Source organism: Anarrhichthys ocellatus, unplaced genomic scaffold, assembly GCF_004355925.1.
Source record: "Anarrhichthys ocellatus isolate YVR2014 unplaced genomic scaffold, GSC_Weel_1.0 scaffold51, whole genome shotgun sequence".
Taxonomy (NCBI): Eukaryota; Metazoa; Chordata; class Actinopteri; order Perciformes; family Anarhichadidae; genus Anarrhichthys; species Anarrhichthys ocellatus.
Genome location: NW_022280081.1, coordinates 410 through 24,458, shown reverse-complemented (window position 1 = coordinate 24,458; position 24,049 = coordinate 410). Strand labels below are relative to the sequence as shown.

General features: G+C 40.4%; 1 protein-coding gene across 2 annotated transcripts; it reads left to right on the top strand.

Moving 5' to 3' along the window:
- The first annotated feature begins 522 nt into the window (after positions 1–522).
- Positions 523–21,979, top strand: LOC116395909 (collagen alpha-3(VI) chain-like). Of its 2 annotated transcripts, XM_031870129.1 has the most exons (12): positions 523–808; positions 9,194–9,308; positions 9,851–10,483; positions 12,425–13,021; positions 13,905–14,498; positions 15,241–15,864; positions 15,961–16,551; positions 16,655–17,260; positions 18,881–19,483; positions 19,602–20,204; positions 20,543–21,127; positions 21,277–21,979. In XM_031870129.1, the coding sequence occupies exons 2-12, from the start codon at positions 9,224–9,226 to the stop codon at positions 21,879–21,881; spliced, it is 6,126 nt and encodes a 2,041-aa protein (XP_031725989.1). In that variant the 5' UTR covers positions 523–808; positions 9,194–9,223; the 3' UTR covers positions 21,882–21,979. The 2 variants fall into 2 exon arrangements, with proteins under 2 accessions (XP_031725989.1, XP_031725990.1); XM_031870130.1 differs by lacking the exons at positions 19,602–20,204; positions 20,543–21,127; positions 21,277–21,979 and having other exon boundaries at positions 17,775–18,949.
- The last annotated feature ends 2,070 nt before the right edge of the window (positions 21,980–24,049 follow it).

The window sequence follows — 24,049 nt, the reverse complement described above, 5'->3', positions numbered from 1 at the left end:
CACAATGAATATTGTAAAAACAAGGTTAGTGTAAATTATGCAGTTGGGACACAGCTACAATTTCTCATGAACTAGTAATGTGTTTTTGCTTTAGCTACACCTAACAAGGTCCATGTAGTTCGCAATGTGTGTGTGTCTGTGTGAGGATGTTTGTAATAAAAAAAATCAACTCATAAGCAATGTGATAGGCTAATTTTATTGTTGCAGGACAAGTCATTTTAATGTAACAACAATTTCTAAATAGCTTAAATGTAAGAAAGGGCCCCAAAGAGGTGGAGGGAGAAATGTAGGAAAAGGTAAGGAGAAAATCCCTCTCCAGATTTGTGACATCATCCTCTCTTCACATCCAGACCAAACAGGGCTATGTGTCTGGTTTTCATTTACTTCACCCCCCCCCCCCCCACTCTCTTCTCCCTCCTCTTTTCTTTTCCCCTCTCTTTAAAGAAAGTGGGAGGAGGAAGAGAGAGGTGGCAGGTCTCCAGAAGTTTAGAAGTTTGTCCCATCCCAGCCTTGAATTGTGCACCATATCTCCTCTGGTTCAAGACCGGGAGGGTGTCCGTCTCTTTCAGTCTCAACCATTTCCTTCCTTCACTCAGGACCCCTGTTTCTGCACATCTCCTATCAGTGACCTTATCACAGCTTTGCTCAGCCGCCTTCCTTTGGGAGGAGCTGAAAAAAGCCAGCAGGGGGAATTTGTCAGGAGGATAATGCCCAAAAGTCACGCTTGCAGGCATTTTACATAACTGATAATATACCGATTTTTTTCTTCGAAAACAAATAGAGTGGAGTACGGCTACTTCAGCTCAGGGTAAGTTTTAAATCTGCTTTGTTCTTAAGGTGATTGATCTTGCAGAAAAAAAGGTTTCTGCTTTTTACACACGCATGCTTCCTTTTTGAGTTCTGTAAGGATTGACCTTGATTGCACTGTATGTTGATTATAAATAGTGGATTGGCCGAAGCACAGTTTAAAGTCACAACTTGTAAGTGTATGATGGGTGTCATAATCACAGGGTTGCACAGAGTTTTTGGCTCACAGGTCATAAATATCAGCATGGCTGAAACCTGTACTTAAGTGGTGAGAGTGCTTGAAGGGCAAGAGGTGAGCCACAGTTAGGGTGGAAGAGAGGACCTCAGCAATGTTGTGTACGATGCGTGTGTGAGTGTGGAGGGGCGTGTAAGCCTTCTTTTTGTCTTCGAAAACCTTAAAATTCCATTTGACATTCCTGCATTGTGCAAAGTTTGATTTACTGCACAGGTGTCGAATAATTGTGGTGATATAAAAAAAGAATGTTGGCATGCTATATCTTAAGTCCAATGCTGTGATCCCAGATCAGTGTTAGTCTTGTGAACCTGTTAGGAGTCACGTTGCAATGAGTCATTTCAATATCAATCTGTGATATTCTTTCTGTGGTAGAATGCCTATTTTGTGTAATTAATGCATCACATAATGCAACAGATTATCTAAGTCCGCTATCAAAACCTGCTATATGCTGTATGTTAAGTCAAGAGATAAAAAAGTGTCATTGATCACCTGTCAATAGCTCATTTTTGTGCACTTTGTTAGTATTCCGGATTGATCTGTTAGTCATTAAGTTAAATCTAAATGGTAATTCTACAGTTGCATCTCCACACCCACATGCACGATCTAAAGAGGAGCAGTTGGATGTTTCCACTGCAGCAGTAGCCCCAAACCACACCCTCTCTGAAACGAGCGCAGGAGTGGAAAAGTGTGAAGAGAGCGTTTTCCACACTACTGGCCAGAAGAACCAAGAGACCCAAGAGGGCTTTTTTCTTCCATTGGACAAAAGAGGTGGGGTGGGTGGGTGTTGGATGGTGGGTGGTGGCAGTGGGCTGCAGTTTACTGAACCAGGTGTGAGTCATCAATCTCCCACTTCTCCCTCAACACTGTCCAAGTAGGGATTGAGGAATGTCTTCATTGCAATGTTTCATTTTGTGCGCATGGGATTTGATGTGCAAATTAAGTTATTCTATCCTTCCAAGTCTCAACATAATCAAATTAGATTGGAAATAATTCTCATGAGCTACCATTTTCATGTCGTTTTATGTTTGCACTTTAACCCCGTTGCTACGGAGAGTCATCGTTCAAAAGCGATATGAAACTTTTGGTGTGCGTTTCAGATCTCACTTCATGTGTTTGAAATATTTTACACGTAATTTACTGGCAGCCTTACGACAATGAACAGCTCCCATTGGAAGCTAGTGTTGAAACTGTTGTTGGCAGAGCTGCATCAGGAGGATTCTCAACAAAGGATCTTTGGATATACAGTAGAAATCAGCATTAGAGTGGTTTATGACTACTGCACTCCCTCCAGCTTTTGGTCTTCTTACCATGATGCAGCACAGATGTCTGGAAGGTTGGAGCATTTTTCAGAAAGGTCCAGTCTCAACTTAGAACTATCGCTCCAAGGGAACAAGCTCTGTGGGTGACGATGGCATTACGTTTTTGTCATGTTTGACTTTTTTTTGTGGTCATTTTGAGGTGTTGGTTAGTGAAGATCACAGGACCCCCCCCACCCCCCCCACCCCCTTCTATGAGCTAAAAGGGGAATTCAGTCTTTGCTTCAAGCTATCTCCGTGTGCTTCTCTCCTGAATTAGTTTGGCCGCGACACTTGAACACACATCTGCTAGGTGTCAGACGTCCTAATACACACCAGCTGTGTGGAACTGCCCGCCCTTCCTGCCCCATTTTAACTATCATTGATCCTCCTCTCATCTGTGACACACATGTCACGTTGCATCTTTCCAGCATGCGGGTCCACACCGCCCTCGCGATTGATTCATATGCGCTAAGTCACACACTCTGTATGTGCGAGTGATATTTTCTCCCATGATGCCAGTGAGCGGCAGTGTAGAGTTGTCTCAAACTCAGCAGCTGCATTACAGGGAAGAAATGACTCACGACCCTCGTGACTTCACTTATTTTACCTGTAGCTTCAAGTTTGTCAACGATTTGCAAGGAGATGTCGTGCATAGAAAAGAAAACAGAGTTGCTTTGTGCTAATTGGCATCAACAACTGTTGTTGACAGTATAATTGATATGTACAAGGTTTCAGTCTGTAATCAAGTGTTCAAGGAGCTGCTACAGTTGAGCCAGTTTGATTACATGAACATTTAAGCCCAGAGCACATTACAGTGTCTAATGAGATGCACATCATCATCTTATAATTAATGACACAATAGGGAGATAATAAGCAGCATCTACAAATGGGAGAAATCATATTTGACATCTTTAATGAGGACATGTCTGCTACACAGTTATTTGCCAAAACAAACGCAGCTTTGCCACTGTGGCAGGATCTCCAGTAGTGTCACATGCAACTTTTTCGGTGTAGGAAAATATTTATCATGGTAAATATAACAGCCCCCCATTGAAGGTATTGTCAAAACAGTTAATGCACTAGACACGTCACACTAGCTCCAATATTAACAGTGAGCAGTGCCTTTAATCCTCATCCTACCAACATAACTAAATAAAAACAGGGAATACCCACTCACTGGGATCCAAAGTATAAACTACTGTAAGAAATAAATATAGGCAGACTTTTTTCTTCTCAAAACATAATTATGCATAGTTATGTATTTAATGTCATCTGAAGAAAAACAAACAAACAGATAATTTTTTTAAGTTAATTTTCATATTGTGTAAAACGAAAATGGATGAAATAAGATAGGTTGGTTAGTTGAACTTGTTAGCAAACAATTTTACACATTCAGAGCTGCATCATATTCACTCTTCTCTTGGCTCTGGTTTGATCTCCACTACCTCCTGAGAGAATTATCTGTCTCTGTAGCTGCGAAATGCTTTGTCAGTCTGCTCACATTTCAGTTTTTAACGCTATTTCAGTCAAACCTGTTGAGTTGAAAATGCATTTTGAAATTTGAGTGTGAAGCCAAGCATTTCGATGTTCTTGTCTTTTGCTCAGTGTCTTCGAGGGAACGCCTATTAAAAGTCTGTATTTAAAGTACTTCAACCAGTGTGAAAATGTACCAATCACAGCAACCCTTTGTGTGCACAAGGACCTTTATTTTTGTGGGGGGACCATGTCCTATCCTAGGAGGTCCGCTTGGTGTAGCTGGTGATACATGCAATTATTTACACTGATAGTCACCGGTGCTGATGGAATTTTTGTGTCGTGCTGCATTCTGAGCTTGTGAGTGTGTTTATGCATGTGCATGTTTATGTGTGCGTGTGTGGTCTTTGCTGTAAATGAGTGTGTGAGGTCCAGATGCAATCGCACTTCAGAATGCCTACAGGCACATTGCTGCATCTATCGTGCTCTGCAAATGCACACTGACGCTGTTAACGATAAATAATACCACTGAGCAGGATATTCTGTTATATACAGCATAAGGGGCAGCATGTTCTGCTTTCTGCATAACATAAACTGCTCCCTACTCTGCTCTCCATTAGCCCTGCTACTTCATGGGGGTTACTGGATTACACATGTAGATTAATTGAAGCCTCAGCATATACCAGAGGCGCACACAAGAGGAGAAAAACACAAAAACATGCTAACAGATCATAACTCCCCATCTTCTTATGTTTAGACCGTCACGATGTCAGCCATATATGGCCGTCTCTGCTTTGCTTACAGGCCCAGGCATGCAACATGATAGATGTTGGCTATACCACATATCTTCAGCTTCTCAAAGCGCCTGTGTGTAAGATTTGTAAATGTTCACCTTTGGCGACCCCTAGCGTTTGTAGCAGCAAAAAAAAAAGACACTATTAGAGTTCAATGCATGCTGATATGTCTCAAACTCAGTTTCACTGTGGGACACTGACATTAAATGGGATGAAAGTAACACAAAGACTACTCATTAGTACACAGGGGGTTTAAGTTGGCAGGGATGGCAGTTTTGAAGCTGTGATCCGCAGTTTATAGAGTATGTGGTGCATGCAGTGTGTGAGTGAGTGAGAGTAAAAGTGACTCAAGTTTTTCCGTAAGAAGAAGAGCTTAACAATGGAGTTATTGAGTTCCCTATAATGCCAGAAGCATGTTAGGTGCAAATTATTTGGGCTGAGACCTGATAATCATTTTGGGATGCTGGCAGGGATTGAGATTCAAATTCAAAGGTTAAAACCTCTGATAAACTCAATGTACACAACCTGCACAGCACCAACACGGCTGACGGACAGATAACAACTAGCTGGTGAACATAGTTGAGCATTTGCTCGTATCAGAGGAAACAGCACTCCACTGTGCTGCTGTGTTCTCCTCTGTGGCGGCGAGGGGAAGCCATAGTGTTGACACATTGGCCAGGCCTGGCAAACTCTGCAGTGGCTTTTGAGTGACCTGAAATCACAGGAGCATGAGTGGAAAACACATCTGTTGCAGTGTCCAGGAGGGCTTTTAGATTTCCTTGAAATACTATATCTTGAAATAATAATAAAAAAAAGGAACTTGATGTGTCCTTCTTCTGGATAGTGACGGCGTTGGGGGGCTGCAGGGAGACATTTTTTCTCACTCAAGTGTGAATCCTGTTCAAAGGATACTTTTAAAAAAACTCACTCTACTTGAAACATATTGTCCAAGTGCTTTACATGATTGATTTATAATGCAAAGATTATCACAGAAAATGTTTATGTGCAATCATCATAATCTTGTAGGGCAATATAAAAGGACCCGACCTGGAAATATATGCAACTACCCTGACCTCTTAACAGCACATTAAGGGGTGGTGGTGCATCATGTGTTAAAATGACGTGTCGACACCACAGAAGCGATGGCAATGGAAAGTCAACTAGAGTCCTCTGGCATGGTGGACACACGAATTAGACACATCCACGTCCCTAGCTCTGAGCTTTCACACCTTAAACAGTGAGAAAGACAGGAGGGGGGTGGGTCAAACATCACACAAATCTCAACCAGCAGACCACTGGGAAGTTACTTTAGTGACGTTTGTTGCGTGTTTATGTATTTGACTTAGTTTACTTACTTATTTTAAGCCCAACCATGATGTTTTTCCTAAACCTAAGAGGTTTTGTTGCCTAAACATAATGTGAAATTGTTTCCGTGGTGGCAGCGCGTAGTTTTAAAATGTTGCGTGCCACCGCCGAGTTAATGTGCTGTTAAGAGATCATGGTCATTTCATTTCCCAGTAGGCAAACACTGATACCGCTAATATTTTTAGCTTAGTAACTTTCTTGTATTCAACCGAACATTCCCAGAGTTGTTTTAGGTCAGTGCATTTTGACGCACTGACAGGCCTGTCTGAAGAGCCAGTACTAATGTTACTATTACTGCTTTTTCCCCCGAACAGTTCAGAGTTTCATTGTCACCTTTAAAGTGCGGTCTGCACAAATGGCACACACAGCAAAGTATAAACACTGTGACTCCAACCAACTCAACGCCTGCATTGTTGCATTCAATACGTCAGTATGTGTTTGTAATTCATTACTGCTGTGTATTGTGGATGGCTTTGATTCAAGCCTAGCTGACCCAGGTTTTCCTATCCTCGTGAAAGTCTCTTTTACTCCACCGCAAAAAAAACAAAGAATTAAATTTTAATTCAAATAGGATTGACGTCCACATTTAGTAAGATCAGAACGCGACAGAATCCACTGTAGACAGGAACATTTTCCACAACTGAGAGGTAATAATATCAGTCTGTGTTGGGGAGTTGAGGAGCTTCCTCTCTCTTAGTTTTCATCTTAAATTGCCTCAATAAAAAGCTCAATTTGCACTTCACTGGTAGCAATCTTTGTGCAAGAATCGATTTTGTTGTATTTCATTTCAAATTCAACACCACTGAAAATAATTGTGTGTGGGGGTTAATCAGAGAATGAAAAAACAGGAGGGACAGAATAAAAAAAAGAAAAATCATACTGTAAATTTTGCGTTTTACAGTCTCCCAAGTTATTTGCACACAAAGACATTGGCATATTTTCTTCATTACATAAGCCCTGTGAGTCATATTCCATTATATCAGCTTATGATAAAACAGAGATGAAAAGCAGAGACGTTTTATGTGCCACTTCATTCTAGAAAATGGTCTCTAATACTGTGTTATACCTGCATCTTCCACTAGAGGGCATTGGTAGGTTTCAATGTAGCCCCAGTTGTGCCTCAGTATCCATGAAACCCTCCTCCATCAGCATAAATGCACTCATTTATTTCCATTAAAGTAGACATACAGTAAATCTCTAATTACCCAAACACCACTTTCTTTTTTTCTTTTTTTACAGTGCACTCAGCAGAGATGCCATTAGTGCTGAGCTTTTATTGTGTGACTGCCAGCAGGCTCACAGACTTTTAAAGAGACTACCTCCACTTCCCCATCATTAGTCTAATGGTAAAGACTTCATTGGTCATTAGCCCTGTGCCATCTAAAGCCATTTCATTTTTAAGGACCCTTTTTGTTGTATTCTAATCCTAATATTCCCGTGTGAACGTCTTGCTTCAGTGTGATTAAAATCGAATTACTCGGGCTGCTCCTGGACCTAGACCCACATTATCACCTCAGGGTGGTCTGAAATTGAATAGCCTACATGTGTTTTTGTGCTCTCGGTTGTCCATATTTGAGAGGGCCATTTGTGAGTTTGAGACCTGGAGAGTGAGAAGGGAAATCCTTACTTCTCAAAGGGCTGTTTGGTGGTTCAGGTATCTCTAGGCTACAGATCGAGAAAAGGCTGGGGTTTGTCATTTGGCTGTGGTGGTTAATTTAAGCCAGTGGTTCCCAAACTGGGGTCCGGGCTCCCCTCAGGGGGCGCCAGAGATTACAAAGTGTGTGCCAGGATTTTTGTCTGCTTTGAGATTGTCAAGATTAGGTTTGCAAATGTCAAGTAAAATTCTAAAAACACACTTACTGGATAATGTATACAAGTCTTTTTCTGAGCTGTTTAAAACAATGTATTTTATTTTTCCTAAGTCAAAAATAGCAGTCCACATTCTGTGTAAACCTGGTATTTGTTCACAGTGTCAGATAAAGATCAGTATAAGTACTATACAGTATGTAGAATTAGATTCCGGTGGTGGCTCTGTAGGATGGTTTCCGACTCGTGTGATCGGAACATTTCCAATAACTCCAGAGTGTTGTCAAGTCCAAAAGTCAAATCTTTCAAGACGCCATCAGTTCATTTATGTTGACGAAACTGCCGAGTTATATTCATTAAAGAAAGTTGATCTAATTAACAAGCTCATTTAATACGTTACATTTCTTTATTCAAATTGAGGATTTTTTGTGTGAATCTGTATTTCTATCTTTGTGAGAGCTCGTTTGATAATGAGGACATCTTTGTCTAATGAGGACGTGTTAGGGTCTCGCTGTTTTTTTATTGACAGCAAAAGACTGATAAACAAATGTTTGTAACCTGCTTGAAGAAAATTAGATTTTGTCTGTGGCAATGGAGGTTCCTCTTTTTGCAATTTGATGCTTACTGTAAGGTAGATGCATGCGTAACCACTCAGTAGTGAGCCACATGTGACCTCCCTTAATTTCCTGTGACATTACTTAAAATCACAATAGGGGGGAAATCTGACTAAATAGAAAACACACACCCTTGCTGTGAAAGGGTATCTTACTGCCCAATACCCCTCTTTATTTTGTGAGTTGGAACATTCAGGTCCTTGCCAAATAGAGTTCATTGGTTAAGCACATTGGCTGGTAATTCTAACAGGCGGTTTTGATCATTACCACTCTTGCTGCTACAGGTCTGTATACTGCATCTCCCGCACTTACAAACCAAAAGGTTAGGAATGTCTGTACTGCTGATTCAATCATTTAGTTGTATTCAAACATAGCAGCATTTAATGTCAGATACCATGCCTGTTAGCTTGGGATGCCTCATGTGAACAATGCTCAGCCCAGTACTTAAGAAACTAGGACATAGTGACACTTCAGCAGTGGTAGCAGTAGGAAATCTCATATTCTTGCACATACTGACAAAAAGGGCTGGCAGGAGACATGTGCTGCATCAAAGATTAGATGATGCACTCTTGGTAAAAAAAAAATGCAATGTTGTTTGTTATATTTGGAGAAGCAGTGCAGCAAAAAGTAGGGATTGCAACAACATTTCAAATCCCTCTCCCAAACGTTTTCACCAAACCATTCAAAAGGACATCCAAAACACTGAAACCTGTAGTTTGTACTTAAGCGTGTTTGGCATGTATTGGCATGTTCGTGGGCTGCTGGCTTATATTCATGTGATATTTGCTTCTGGTTTCACAGGTGTCCCCTTGGCTGTTTTGGTGAGAGAAGATGAGGAGGCATCGGTTGTTACCGCTATGTGCCCTCCTGGGCGTCCTGTTTGCAGGGCTCCTCCCTAACCTTGAGGCTCAGGAAGGTAAGTCGAACTTAGTTCATCTCAGCCGCGGTCAGCAGGGTGTGCCAATTATGCAGATGATCGTTCTGCTTGCACAGTAATGTTCTTTTCCAGTTTTCAGCAAATGCACAGTGTGATATAGTCTACAGATGCACCTTTTCATATATTGCAAAGAAAAGTTGGATTTATAAAAGTGTATATGACATCCTAAGAAAAACAAAACATTCATGGAGCGATATTTCACCTCTTGTGAGCATTGTTGGTAAACTGGCCATTCTTCAATTATAAATTATTATTATTTCTTTGAATCTGAATTAAAAAATGTGCACAACAGTGGACAAAAAAAAATGGAATAGAGGCCTCAGGAGTGTTAGAGTACTAAGTCCAGTCAGATGCTTTCAATAAAGCGAGTAGAATGATGCTGTCAAACTTAGAATCACCTAAACATTTTAGTTGCATTGTGCAACAGTCAGTGTTAAGCACCAATACAATATTTTGGTATTAAACATCAAGCATCTCTTCCCTGGTCTTCACTTTTGTCCTCCAAAAACTCTCTTTCAAAGATTGTGCACAAGGGTTGGAAGCTGATATATACTTTCTAGTGGATTCATCTTGGAGTATGGGCAAGGAGAACTTTGAACATGTCAGACAATTTCTGTATAGCTTGATACAATCACTTCACCAGGCTGGAGGGGACAGGTTTAAATTTGCCCTCGTGCAGTACAGTAACAAGCCTCGAACTGAGTTCCAGCTGAACAGCTACCCAACAACACAGGGAGTCCTGGCACACATCAAGGCTATGCCGTACCGTGGCGGAGGCACCCGGACTGGCCTGGGCCTGGATTTCCTGATTCGTACACACTTGACCACTGCTTCGGGCAGCCGCGCTGTTGAAGGTGTGGCCCAGGCGGTGGTGGTGCTAACGGATGGGCGCTCCCAGGATGACGTGGCCGAGCCGGCTCAGGTGCTGTGGCTGGCAGGCGTGGAGGTGTTTGCGGTCGGAGTTCAGGATGCGGTTGACTCGGAGCTCAGGGAGATGGCTAGCAAGCCCCATGACATTCATGTATTCAGTGTAGACACTTTCCTGACTTTGAGGGATATAATCCAAGATTTAGTAGTGGGGCTTTGTGACGCAGTGACCCGGTCAGGGGGTGGTCCTGTGGCAAACGAGGCCCCCGTGGCTGGAGGAGGGACAGGTAATGAAATGGGACCAGTGTCACTACCATTACTAATGTCTACATGTGCAGTCAAAGCTGCTGCCTTTGTGGCCGTGACTGGATTTGATCATTAACACAATCAAGTATTTATTTTAACCACAATAACCTTTCACTATCCACCTGCAAAATTAACATCACTTGTTTTGTCTTACCCCACTTAATACTCCCATAACGCTTTAAACATCACAGTAAGATCTGCATGTAATAGACATCCCTACAGCATCTTAGATTGGGTGCAAAGCCAGAAGAAAAACAATGAGTATGGATAGAGGGAAAGCTATTGAAATGACGAGAACATTCTGTCCCAGGCGCATTTTCAACTGGTAGGGATTTGAGTTCTGTGTTTGCAAACAGCAATAACCTCAGTAATCATTTAAGACACCATTTTCTGTTTGTGATGACACAATACAGACTGCAACATAATAACATTGTAAAATCCAAATGTTGACACCTCAGACTAAAATTTGTTCAGAAAATCCTTGGAGAAGAAAAAAGACTTGAGGAAACCTTACCTTTAAAACATCACATCTCAAGATCAGTCAATGAGCTTTTAACAATAGCTAACCATGCACCACTGCTTTTGTGTCTTGCATTTGTTTTTGTCAGTCACAATGTCCATCTGTGTTAAATATGTGCAATATTCTGTATTTGAAACAGAGATGAACCTGCTTGGACTCATCCTTGACCTGCAGCAGTACTTTGAGAATATTTTTACATGTTGATGTACAGAAATTATATATAATAAGTTAAAATAAGTTACTAGAAGTGACTGGAAAGAGAGAACACATTCCTATGAAACTAAATACATAAAATGTCAAATATCCAAAGACAACATTACCTTTGCCAGCATACAATATTCAAATTGAAATGAATTGTAAACATCACAAATATACAAATTTGTACTCATTTTACATTGAATCACATGTAAAACATTGTCAAGTACTGTAAGCTAGGCCCCAAGGATATGCCACAGGGCCATGACTGGTCACTTTATCTGAGGTCCGTAACAAGAGTCTGCATGGGATGGCTGAACCAATGGAGCTTATACAAGGGACACATGAGACTACTTTAACAAAGATAAAACAGCTTAATGTTTTTTTAACCATTGTTTTTCTTTTTGACTTGCAGTTGTTGTAATAGTGTGGTCTCATGATGGAGTACCCTTGGTTTTAAATTCATTTTATTCTGACAATTCCTAATTACCTGACCACTTGTGGTTGCTTTTAATTATATTGATTATAACAATTAAACAATTCGTTTTTACACATTTTAAATATTTTCCAACTTCTCCCCTCTTCCCCACTCAAAATGTTACATTCGTTTCTACAAAATATGTTCACGTTTCAGATCAGGTCACTCAGCCACATAAAAAATAATGTATATTTCCCAGAATTAGTTTTCTGTAAAAATCAAAATGATGCCAAATTGTTTTTCTAAACCGTCCCTGATGTTTGAAAACAATAGTTTTCATGGAATTTAGAATTTTCTGGCCTAAATATGCTGTTATTGTTGACTATACAATATGGGGAGAATCGACGACATGAATCTTATATAAATGATTAGTATTAATACTGACTATTATCATTCATATTGACAATCACCCTTATGTTTCCTTATGTTATGTTACTAGGAGAGAAATCACACTAAATATTACAACGATCTTGAGTAAAGAGTGCTAAGCTAAATTTATGGAAAAATAATGAACAAATTACATGACTTTTATGAAATCTCCTTGGTTCAGCCTACATGCAGCATGATGTGTTTTGTAATGTTTGATTCATTTGTTCACTTTCAATGTAACTTGACACATGCAATGATATGCAAGCACAAGTTCTTTGAGTGGATTCTTTGTTTCTATCTCACCATGTTAACGCTTTCACAAGTTCCATTTTGTTTTGTTTTCTCTCTCTCTCCTTAAAGCACAAGAATCAGCTGACCTAGTACTCTTAATTGATGGATCACAGAACGTTGGAGCAGCAAACTTCCCCTTTGTGCACGATTTGGCTTTGAGAATCATTGAGCGCCTTGATGTGGGCAGGGACACTGTTCGGGTGGCCTTGGCTCTGTACAACGGCAACCCGCAGATAAAGTTCTATCTAAATAGCTATGACAGCAAGTCATCAGTCCTGGAAGCGGTGAAGGGCCTTGCCTACTCAGGGGGTGACGAGTCTAACCTGGGGCTCGCCTTGGAGGAAGTGGCAAAGAGCCTGTTGAGCCAAACAGCTGGGGGCAGGGCAGACGAGGGTGTGCCCCAGATCTTGGTGGTTGTCAGTGCTGGGCCATCCACTGATGATACTGGTGCCGGTGACCGGGCCCTTAAGAGGGCCAGTGTTATCACATTCGGCATAACGATTGGTGACACTGCCACTGCTGATCTGGAAGCAGTTGCTACAGATAAAAGTTTTGTCCTGTCGACCCCTGATTTCAGAGCAGTGGCGAGCATGGGTGACCAGCTGCTCCCATACATTAACGGGGTGGTCCAGCGCACCATTATAGTTCATAACGAGTTCACAGAAGGTATGTAACTTCTCTGTACAAGTTGGCAAGGCATTGTGGGAAATCAAAAGCTCTAAAGAGCTCATATTGAATGTAGTGTGCAAGGTAAGATATGCTAAACTTGAAATTGCTATATTCTCAGTCATATTAAGGACTTTTAACAGATGTGGTAATGATACATACAAAGTGAGAAATATTAACTCTTAAGTGTTCTGATACATACAATACAATACAATATATAAATCCACAAAGTGAAAACCTTTAATCCGTTGCAAAGAGACCCAAGTCAATGTTCTGAAAAGCGGCATAGAATTTTAGAATGGGTTTTGCTCATATCATATCACACATGCCCTTGATAGAGCTTCCATTGCTTTGTAGGTAAACATTCTTCCATTCATGTAAATAATGCAAAATGCATGCACTTTACTTTGAATACTGTTTTTATTGTAGTCAAACTTTGAGAAAAAGAAAGTTCCAACAAATATAGCAATACTCAGAAGTACGTGGCCCACCTATATTAGCAATGATGGCATTAAATTATATTTTACAAACTGTTTGAAAGACCACTACGTACAAATCAGCTATCAGCAATAGAAACGGCAGTTCATAAAGAGCCAACGTGACTTACAGGCTATGTATTTTCATTTCACATTTTGTTGATTAATCATTAATGTTATTGAGCATCATCATTGATACTCTCAGCTTAATCTATACCATATATATTGTCCATATGCAGCTGTCAATACCAATTTTAAAAAAGTGCCAATATTAGTTAAAATTTATATCTAATCATAGAATATCATTGGTGGACTTTGGCAGCCTTTAGTACTTACAGATTTATCATCATAACATCACTTAAATTTAGCTTTTATTCGCATATTAATGCTTTTTTAAAACTTTTCAGTTGTGGCTGTGGGACAACGAGACATCATCTTCCTAATTGACAGTACAATGGGTGCAACGATCATCAACTCTGTGCGCGAATTCATCAGACGGTTTGTCGACATCATGCCAATTGGCCCAGACCAAGTACAAGTGGGTGTGGTCCAGTTCAGCAATATCCCTCGACTTGAGATGGATCTCAACTCCCATGGATCCAGGGAGGAATTAACTGCTGCTCTGGGCTCTATCAAACCAAGGTCTGGCCAGACAATCAACATTGGAGCAGCCTTGGACTTTGTGCGGACGAATATGCTGCGGTCTGAGAAGGGAAGTCGTATTCAACAGGGGGTACCCCAGGTTTTACTGTTGATGACCAGCAAAACGTCCAGTGACAGTGTGGAGGCACCTGCTATGGCCCTGCAGCGACTGGGTGTATTGACTCTAGCTGCAGGCTCCAAATCGGCTGACGAGCAGGAGCTGCGAAAGATTGCCTTTGCGGACAGCTTTGTATTCCATATGAGGGACTTCCGCTCACTGGTTCGCAACCCAAAGGCAATCGTTAATGCTCTCTCCACTTTAGCTGGGGTGGTGGTGACTGAGGTACCCACTGAGCCAGGTAATGCTTTGTCTTCTATGTACATTCAATTCATTGTAATAACGTTTGTAATAATAATTTAATGAATGAAATAACTAAAGTGACATATTAAGGAAAACCTTGAATAAATAAATGGAAAAACAACTAATGGAGATGCTTCCGAACAAGTGTGCTGCATGATCAAATTAAGCCATTAAATCCTACATGCTCTTTGTTGTGTGACATTCCCAACTGAACCCATGGAAACGTTTGGACCGATATGTTGGACAGCGCTTTCTAAAACTATCAGCAAACCACCAAAAAAGGAAGTATTTTGGAATAATTGTGTCCCATGAAACATGAGACAATAAATATAATCAAGAAAGTCCAGTTTAAGTACTAGTACGTTTTGAAAGCTTGGTTTTGTAGGTGCCAAAACACTGCATACAGAATACGAGTAAGAGACAGTATTGCAAGTTTTGAAAGTTATGACAGAGGCAATATATTTTAACTGAGCATGAGGTTAACTGTAGAATTGGACAGCACGACTTTGGTCACATGACCTCTTCCCCAACTTTTAGCCTGCAGTAGCGGGTACTTGTCCGCAAGTGCTCAAAACAAAGAATCAACTTCGCAGCCTATACAGATAACAATTTCCATGGACATCATTTGACCTTTTAATGTGTGTCTAATAAAGTGAGTCTTTCAGAGCCTGAAAGTATATGTATGTAGTATGACACAGTATAATTTGTAAAATTGGTTTTCTTTTTGTGCTTTTCCCTAGTGATGGAGATAACTACAGTGCAGACTCAAAAAGTGGTCCGAGACATTGTCTTCCTTGTGGATGGCTCAAACTACATTGGCAGCAGTAACTTGCCCTATGTGCGAGACTTCATGATCAACGTGGTCAACCAGCTGGATGTACGTCCTGAAAGGGTTCAGATTGGTCTCCTGCAGTTTGCTGATCGTCAAAAAATTGAATTTTACCTAAACAGCTACAGCAGCAGGCAAGATGTTGTGAACAAAATCTCTCAACTCAGGCTGACTGGAGGCTCAGTTTTGAATACAGGAGCTGCATTGGACTATGCCCTTGTCAACATGTTCAAGGCATCAACTGGCTCACGCAGGAGGCAGGGAGTTCAGCAAGTGTTAGTTCTGATTACAGGTGGTCCAGCCCAGGACCAAGTTAAATCGGTAGCCGATAAATTGGCTCTGTCTGGAGTTTTGACTTTCACCGTCACTTCTGGACAAGCAGATGAAGCCCTTATGAAAACAGTTGCCTTTGTTCCAGATTTGGCTTACCATGAAACAAGCTTCTCTAGTTTGCCAGCTATGGCAGAACTAATCATGCCAAAGTTGATAACAGTAGTTGGCGATACAGATGTGACAACAATCCTAGAGGAAACTGGTGAGTTTTACATCTTTCTGTTTCTGTCAATGAAATAAATGTGATGCAAATAATGGTATCCCTAAAACTAAAATTGTTGTTGTTGTTTTCCCTCAGTTGTTGCTGGAGCTGAAAGGGATGTTGCCTTTCTCATTGATGGCACAGAAAATGTTCAAGCAGATTTTGCCTACATCCGGGATTTTATCATTAAAGTCATTGAACCACTTGACATTGGAACTGACAGGGTGCGAGTTTCAGTGGTTCAACACAGCGAGAGGCCAACTCCAACTTTCTACCTTGACACTTATCAAACCAAAGATGATGTAATAAGAGCTGTCAACGGAATGACACTGGCTGGTGGACGTAGCCTAAACACAGGAGCTGCTCTAAGATTCATGAAGGACACCATCTTGTCCGAAAGGCATGGTAGCCGGTCTGCGCGAAATGTCCCTCAGTTTCTAATCGTTTTGGCTGGAGGCAGGTCCAAGGATAACGTGAAGGATTCTGCTGGTGCGCTGAAAACACAGGGAGTCGTACCATTTGGTGTTGGTGTTAAGGATGCAGACCCAAAGCAGATTGAGGCCATTTCACACAACCCTTCCTTTGCCTTTAATGTGAAGGAATTCAGTGAGCTTAGCAGCATACCACAAAGGCTCAATAACTATGTGGGACTTCCAAGGGAAGAGCTGACCCAAGTTCTACAACAAGGTAAGCTAAATCTCTTTTCCTATTGGTGTGTTAAACTTGCTATATGAAAAAAAAACACGTTTTTGTTTATCAGAATAACTGACTCTCATTTGTTGTGTCTTAGCACAAAGCAATGCTGCAAAAAGAGATATTGTGTTCCTACTGGATGGCTCAGATAACACAAGAAATGGATTCCCAGAGTTAAAACTATTTGTTCAGAGCATAGTTGAGAGCCTCTCTGTCAGTAAGAGCCAAGACAGAGTGTCTGTGGTTCAGTTTGCTGATAATCCTGAGATCAACTTTTATCTGAATGCTCACAAGACAAAGAATGACACCATAAATGCCATAGATAATTTACGGCACAAGGGTGGGAGGCACCATAATATCGGGAGAGCTCTCCAGTTTGTGAGGCACAGTGTCTTCACTTCCTCAACGGGCAGTAGAAGACTAGAAGGTGTGCCCCAGATTTTAATTCTCATCAGTAGTAAACCATCCACCGATAATGTGAGAAGCCCAGCCTTTGCTCTTAAAGAGCATGGAATTGTGTCAGTGGGGATTGGAGTGGGAGAAGCCAATACAAAGCAGTTGGAAATGATTGCCTACAAACCTGGTTTCACATACAAGGTCACTGATTTCTCCAAGTTGCCCTCAATCCAATCACAACTTGTTGTTACACTGAACATAAACAAAGAAACAGGGGAAACCATGACTGGAATCTCTGATTTAGTAGGTAAGAATTCCACATTTATATCCTTAAAATTGGAGTAAAGTATTCATTTTTATCTTCTGAATAACATTCTGTCATGTCTCTTTAAAATTCTTTCACTCAAGAATATTTAACATAAGGTTTTTAGTCTAATGATTGACGATAATACAATGTTTTGGCCCATTCCTGTTGCACATACATTTATGATGCCCCTTGCTCCAATATGTGTTTTGTTTGAAAAAGCAACTGTTCTGTAACCCTTAAGCTTTTAAGAATCTATCCCTCTTTTATACCTCTTTCAAATCGTCCACATCAATGTTACTTTGGAGTCAGCAAATTCTTTCATACATCTTTCTGATAAAAATATGGTTCTTTAGCAGTTCTGCTTGAAATAACCCTTTCAGAGAAGTGGCTTATCTTTCTTTCCATACCGAGTTTATTTCTACACTTCTAACTTGCTCATGCTGATAATACGCATGGGTGTAGAAAAGTCTTGAACACTTTTTCTGTCTATTCATGTATCACCTTGTTGCCACAGCAAGTAAAAAGAGGGACATAGTGTTTCTGCTTGATGGTTCGGATGACTCCAGAAATGGACTACCAGCTATACGTGAGTTCATCAGAAGAATGGCGGAAGAGCTCGACATTGGCGAAGATAAGGTTCGAGTGGCCGTAGTACAGTATAGTGATGACACCACAGTATACTTCAACCTAAAAACTCACAGATCCAAAAAGGCTATCATCTATGCTGTAAGAAATCTGCGCCATAAAGGAGGAAGACCTCGGAACACTGGAGCTGCACTCCAGTTTGTACAAGACCGTATTTTCACAGCTTCATCTGGGAGTAGACGCTTGGAGGGAGTCCCTCAGATTCTGTTTTTACTGACTGGTGGCATATCCAATGACAATGTTTCAGGGGCGGCATTAGCCCTAAAACAAATTGGTATTCTGTCTTTCGCCGTTGGAATGAAAAATGCTACACAGGAGGAGCTTGAAAAAATTGCTGTCTCCCCAAGATTTCTTTTCAACTTTCCTGTCTTTGGTGAACTTTTGTCCATTCAGACAGAGATAGCTGCATTTCTCCAGGCTAAAATACAAATTGAGCCTCCCACTGTTGTAGGTAAGAAGTACAGATTAGTATTTGAGAATCAAACTGACTCCCCGCTTTCGTCTTTCATAGTTTGAATTGCAATGAAACACCTTCTGAAGAATATCAGTCAAACAGTTTCATGTTTCTCAAACTGTCTCATTGGCTCACATTTTTTTCCTTCCTTCTTGTACCCTGGAGAGTCTTGTCTTGACAGCCTTGCATCAGCATATGCCCTTTCTTTCTGTTCCTAAGCTCTTCCTTGAGCCAATGATAATCGCATCATTGACCAAATATAAAGAGTTGAAGAATATTGAAATATGTTTTTCAGCTATCTCCATCTTTCATTTTTGAATCTTGCAGTTATTTCTAAGTTTCTTAATAATGACTGTTTTCTGAAATGATCTTGCATCTAACACCTTGGTTATCGCAGTAATTATTTCCAATTCCGATTACCAGCTCTTATGGCTTTACCACCCATCTATTGTGTAATGATTGCACCTAGCTTATGTACTATATCTGTGATTCTTAAAAAAGGTTTTTCTATTATTTTCTAGTTGAATTAGAGTCCCCTCAAAGAGACATAGTGTTTCTATTGGATGGGTCTGATGACACACGGAGTGGCTTCCAAGCAATGAAACATTTTGTCCAAAGAGTGGTAGAAAGCCTCAGTGTTGGTGAGAACAAAGACCGTGTCTCTGTGGTCCAGTATAGCAGAGAACAACAGACACATTTCAGTTTGAACACCTACAAAGAAAAACAAAATGTTCTAGCTGCTGTCCAACAGTTGAACCATAAAGGAGGCAGACCCCTCAACACTGGGGCAGCTCTTGACTATGTGAGGAAAAATGCTTTCGCTGAAAACTCTGGGAGTCGACATCAAGACGGTGTCCCTCAGATATTGATTCTGCTGAATGGGGGAAGATCTCAAGATGATGTTGCAAGTGCCATTGCGGCTCTAAAACAGGACAAAGTTGTTCCATTCTGTGTAGGAACAAGAAATGCAGACATACTTGAGCTTCAAATGATTGCACATAATCCTTCCTATGCGTTCTCTGTGCTTCGGTTTGATGATATTGAGAGCATCCATCAACAACTTGTGTCATTTGTAAAAAGGGTGCCTCGACAGCAGCCAAGACTAAAACCACACAATGTATTAGGTAAGACTATCTATCTGTCCATCTGTCCAGCTGTCTATCTATCCATCTATCTATCTTTTTTTTTCATTATGGATACATTTATGTGTAACTAACTAAGCATTATCCTTGTGTCTGACAGTTTCTGTAGATCAAACTGAATCCATTCAACATGATATTGTATTTTTACTGGATTCCTCGGACGAAATGCAAATCTTTTTTAAGGCAATCCTTGGCTTTGTTGGGAGAATGGTGGACAAATTCAATGTGGAGGAGAACAAAGATCGTGTTTCAGTGGTGCAGTACAGCAGACAACCCTCTGTTGAATTTTTTCTGAACACGTACAAAACACAGCAGAAGGTTGCTGACAATGTGCGAATTCTGAAGCATAAAGGAGGCAGAACCCTCAATACCGGTGCAGCCCTTCAGTACGTCAAGGATAATGTTTTCAATGCCTCTTCTGGAAGTAGGCACCACCAGGGCGTCCCTCAGATTTTGGTTCTCTTAACTGGCGGACGGTCAAATGATGATGTCAGACATGCCGTGGAGAACTTGAGAGGAATTGGTGTGATGTTATATGTGGTGGGAACAAAGAATGCCGATACCCTTGAGATTCAGTCTATTTCACAGGAAGCCAGTCATGCTTTCTTTGCAGCAGAATCCAGTGATCTGTCAGACATTGAACAACATGTATTTTCTGTCATTAAGAAGGGTGTAACCACTTCTATCAAAGCAGTAATAAATGGTAAGACTAATGACTGTAATGAATTCATGTTATACACCATGTGCACAACATAGACCTCAAGGCATTCATTCTAACTGAGGGTGAATGATGGACGGTAACAGACTAGTGTCCTTTTGCTCATAATAACTATTGTAGGCTTTCCTTTATGCTGTTTTGACAGTTACATCTGATTATGTTAAGCAAAGAGCTCTGCTGCTCTGTTGTAGTGGTAGGGCTGGGCAATAATTCAATCTGATGATATATTGTCTATGATCATGGGGGAATGTCACTCTAGTTGCTTACCTGTTACCTGCAAAAAATCACATGGACTTTTTTCTACATCTTTGTCTTTCTTGCAGATACTGAGAAACATGATGTAGTATTTCTTATTGATGGATCACATGACTCACGAAACGGCTTTGAAGAGATACGAGGCTTTGTTAAACAAATGGTAGAAAGTTTAAACATAGACGAGAACAGAGACCAAGTGGCTGTTGTTCAATACAACCGTGTCGCCACAGTCAATTTCTACCTGAATTCCTATTCATCCAAGAGCGATGTGCTCAATTCCATTGGAACAATAAGGCATAAATCGGGGAGACCCCTCAACATTGGCAAAGCCCTTGAGTTTGTCAGACACAATGTCTTTGCTGCTTCAGTTGGAGGTAGAAATGCAGACTCAGTCCCTCAATATCTGTATGTATTTAGTGGTGGGAGATCCGGGGATGATGTCAGAGGACCAGCACAGTCTCTCAAAGAAAATGGGATAAAGACTTTTACTATTGGAACACAGAATGCTGATACTTTGGAAATGCAAACCATCTCTTTCACGCCTGCACATTATTTTCATGTCATAGAATTTAACAATCTGCAAAGCATACATCCATCTGTGGAGGCCACATTGAGGGGTACTGAAGACACAACTGAATTTCCAACTGTTATTGGTAAGACATCAAAAAATAAGTAGCATTTTAGACATGTTTTCTACATGGACTTAGAAGTTGTATGATTGTATACCAGGTGTGTAAATCAGATGTTTCTGTCTACAGCAAAGATGTTGGTTTTGTAAACTGTTTGTTTGTATTAATTTCAGACACTATTGGAAAAATAATACTCCAGAGCGCCGATGTTGTTTTTCTAATTGATGGATCTGATGACATGCGAGCAAGTGAAAGACACATTTTGGATTTTGTCATAGAGCTTGTCAAGCAAATGGAAATTGGGCCAAGCAAAGTGCAAGTTGCATTGATTCAGTACAGCACAGAGCCCACTACTGATTTTCTCTTGAAAACGCACTCACTGAAAGACGATGTCTTGAGTCATTTGAGCAATGTAAAACTGAAAGGAGGGTCCACCGTGAACACAGGTGTTGCCCTTGGTTATGTGAAGAACAATGTGTTCACTGCTTCATCTGGAAGCAGAGCTCAGCAGGGAGTCCCACAGATACTCATTCATTTGAGTGGAAGAAAGTCAGAAGATGATGTTTTAGGTCCTGTGGACAAACTGAGAAATGTTGGAATTGTCCTTTTCAGTGTTGGAGTGAATGATGCTGAGAGGCTGGAGATGAAACAATTAGCCCACAGTCCTAAAGCAGAGTATTTTATCAAGGAGATTTCTGACTTTCCTCTTGTGAGCGAACGACTGCTCTCAGACATTGTATCTTACAAAGGCACTGTCAGCACTGGTGTAGGTGAGTGAAAATCGTACTTACTTATCAGTTACATCAACAGTAATCAGATTTCATTTGAATTGTTAACCAACACAAATTTGCTTGATTGTGAACATTTCTAGGTTCAAGCTCCAGTATGGATCGAGATATTGTCTTTGTAATTGATGGATCTGATCATGTCAGGAGCAGATTCCCTGCTATACGGAAATTTGTTGCAAAAATTGTGAACAGCTTTGACCTGAACCAAGGGAAAGATAAAATCGCTGTTGTACAGTACAGCAACAATGTTGAACTCAATTTCAATCTAAACACTTACGATACAAAAGTTGATGTTCTTAAGCACATCACAAGCTTAAAACCAAAAGGTGGAAAAACTCGGTATATTGGAGCAGCACTGAAATTTGTGAGGGATAATGTCTTTGTTTCAAATGCTGGAGGTCAACAACAGGATGATGCCAAGCAGATACTTGTCATATTGGCTGGTGGAAGATCTAGAGATTCGCCACGTGGCCCAGCAAGTATGCTTAAGGCTGCAGGGGTTGACACATTTGCAATTGGATCTAATCTAGCTGAGATGCAAGTCATGTCCTCTGACCCAAATTATGCTTACTCCGTCCCTGACTTTGTAAATCTTACTCATATTCAACAAAGTTTGATTAATCATCTTTCTCAAATGGGGGTTGAGGAAATTAAAGCAGGTAAGAATTTAGATGATATAAATAAGTATTTAAATTAGTCACCTTTAGGTGTTAGCATATAATGATTGTAATTAACATCATACACATTATGTGTATTTACTTTGTGCATGATTCAGTACATACACAAGTGCACAGCTTTTTCTAATACGTGTTCAATTTGCCATTCTTACTGTGATCTCAGTTCACTTGTCCACATTAACAGAAGGACCAGAAGCATCAATATCCATACAGAGACCAATGCTGCCAAACGATTTTCTGAAAATTGAGCATTTCGTTCTACTATCCTTTGTCAAACCTAATTAAACACACAGCTGTTTTTGTAATGGAAAACTGTAAAAAAAACTGTTTGTGTGAATAATCTGAACTAATTAGGTGATCACATCTGTATGCTCTACAAGCTTATCTGAATGCTCTATTTTTTCATAGATATTAAGAGTGTGGATACAACTTTTTCGTGACTCTAATATCTATGTCTATATCTCAGAGAAAACATTTCTCCTTACCTGAGGCAGTATTTCATGTGCCACTACAATACACAAAAGTCTAAAAACAACAGACGAGTCAAATATTCCTCAACAGTTGAACAGCAATGCTACTAAAGCAAAATTTAGTTGCTATAACGCCGACAATTATTTTTAATAATAATATATAATATAATAAAAATAATAATATAAAGTTGAAGCTGCTGAGAAAATGAAAGAGGCGTAGGCTGCTGTGGACTACTGCGGACAGCCTACCTACTGCAGGAACACTGGTGATAGACAGAGCTGAAGCTAGAAGTGCTGGATGTCAACAGTCAGAGCCACTTTGGTATTCACCTATGAATTGGTTACTTTTGATGGGTCAAAATAATAATTTCTAACTTTATTTCAACGTGATCACATTTCTACTCATCACATTTTGCCACATGGGCAAAAGCCAAGCCTTTTCTGTAGTATTCTGAAGTTGATGGTTTGCGCGTGGTTAACATGAATAAACATTCGGTGTTAACATTGTTACACATGGTTAACCTTGTCAAACAGTTGTAGTTAGGTTACGGCAACAAAACCACTGAGTAAGGCTTAGAAAAAATATCATGGTTCGGCTTGAAATGAGTATGGTTGAAGCGTAACATGAGATACGGATGCAACATCATGTGACTCAATAGCACAGCATCACGTGACATATCTTCAGTAAAAACCAGTCAACTTTTGGTTTCACTTGGGACATGTAAATAAATCCTGATTAAAAGATTGTGTTTGTTTGACCAATTAACCGCCCCTACTGCCCTTGCATAAAATACTTCTTTCACTAAATAATTGTCAGTTGCTATGAGCATCTAATAGGAATGCCGAAGGGTTGACATTGAAAGTAGTTAAAAGCCTAGTGCGTCTCATACAGTAACTAAAAGGTGCCGTGTGCATCTGTAACAAAGACACTGCCAGTGCCCGAGTGTAGGTATTTGATGCACTGCAAGTAAGACCAGGCTATTTATTTCTAAAATAAAATTATGAACATGA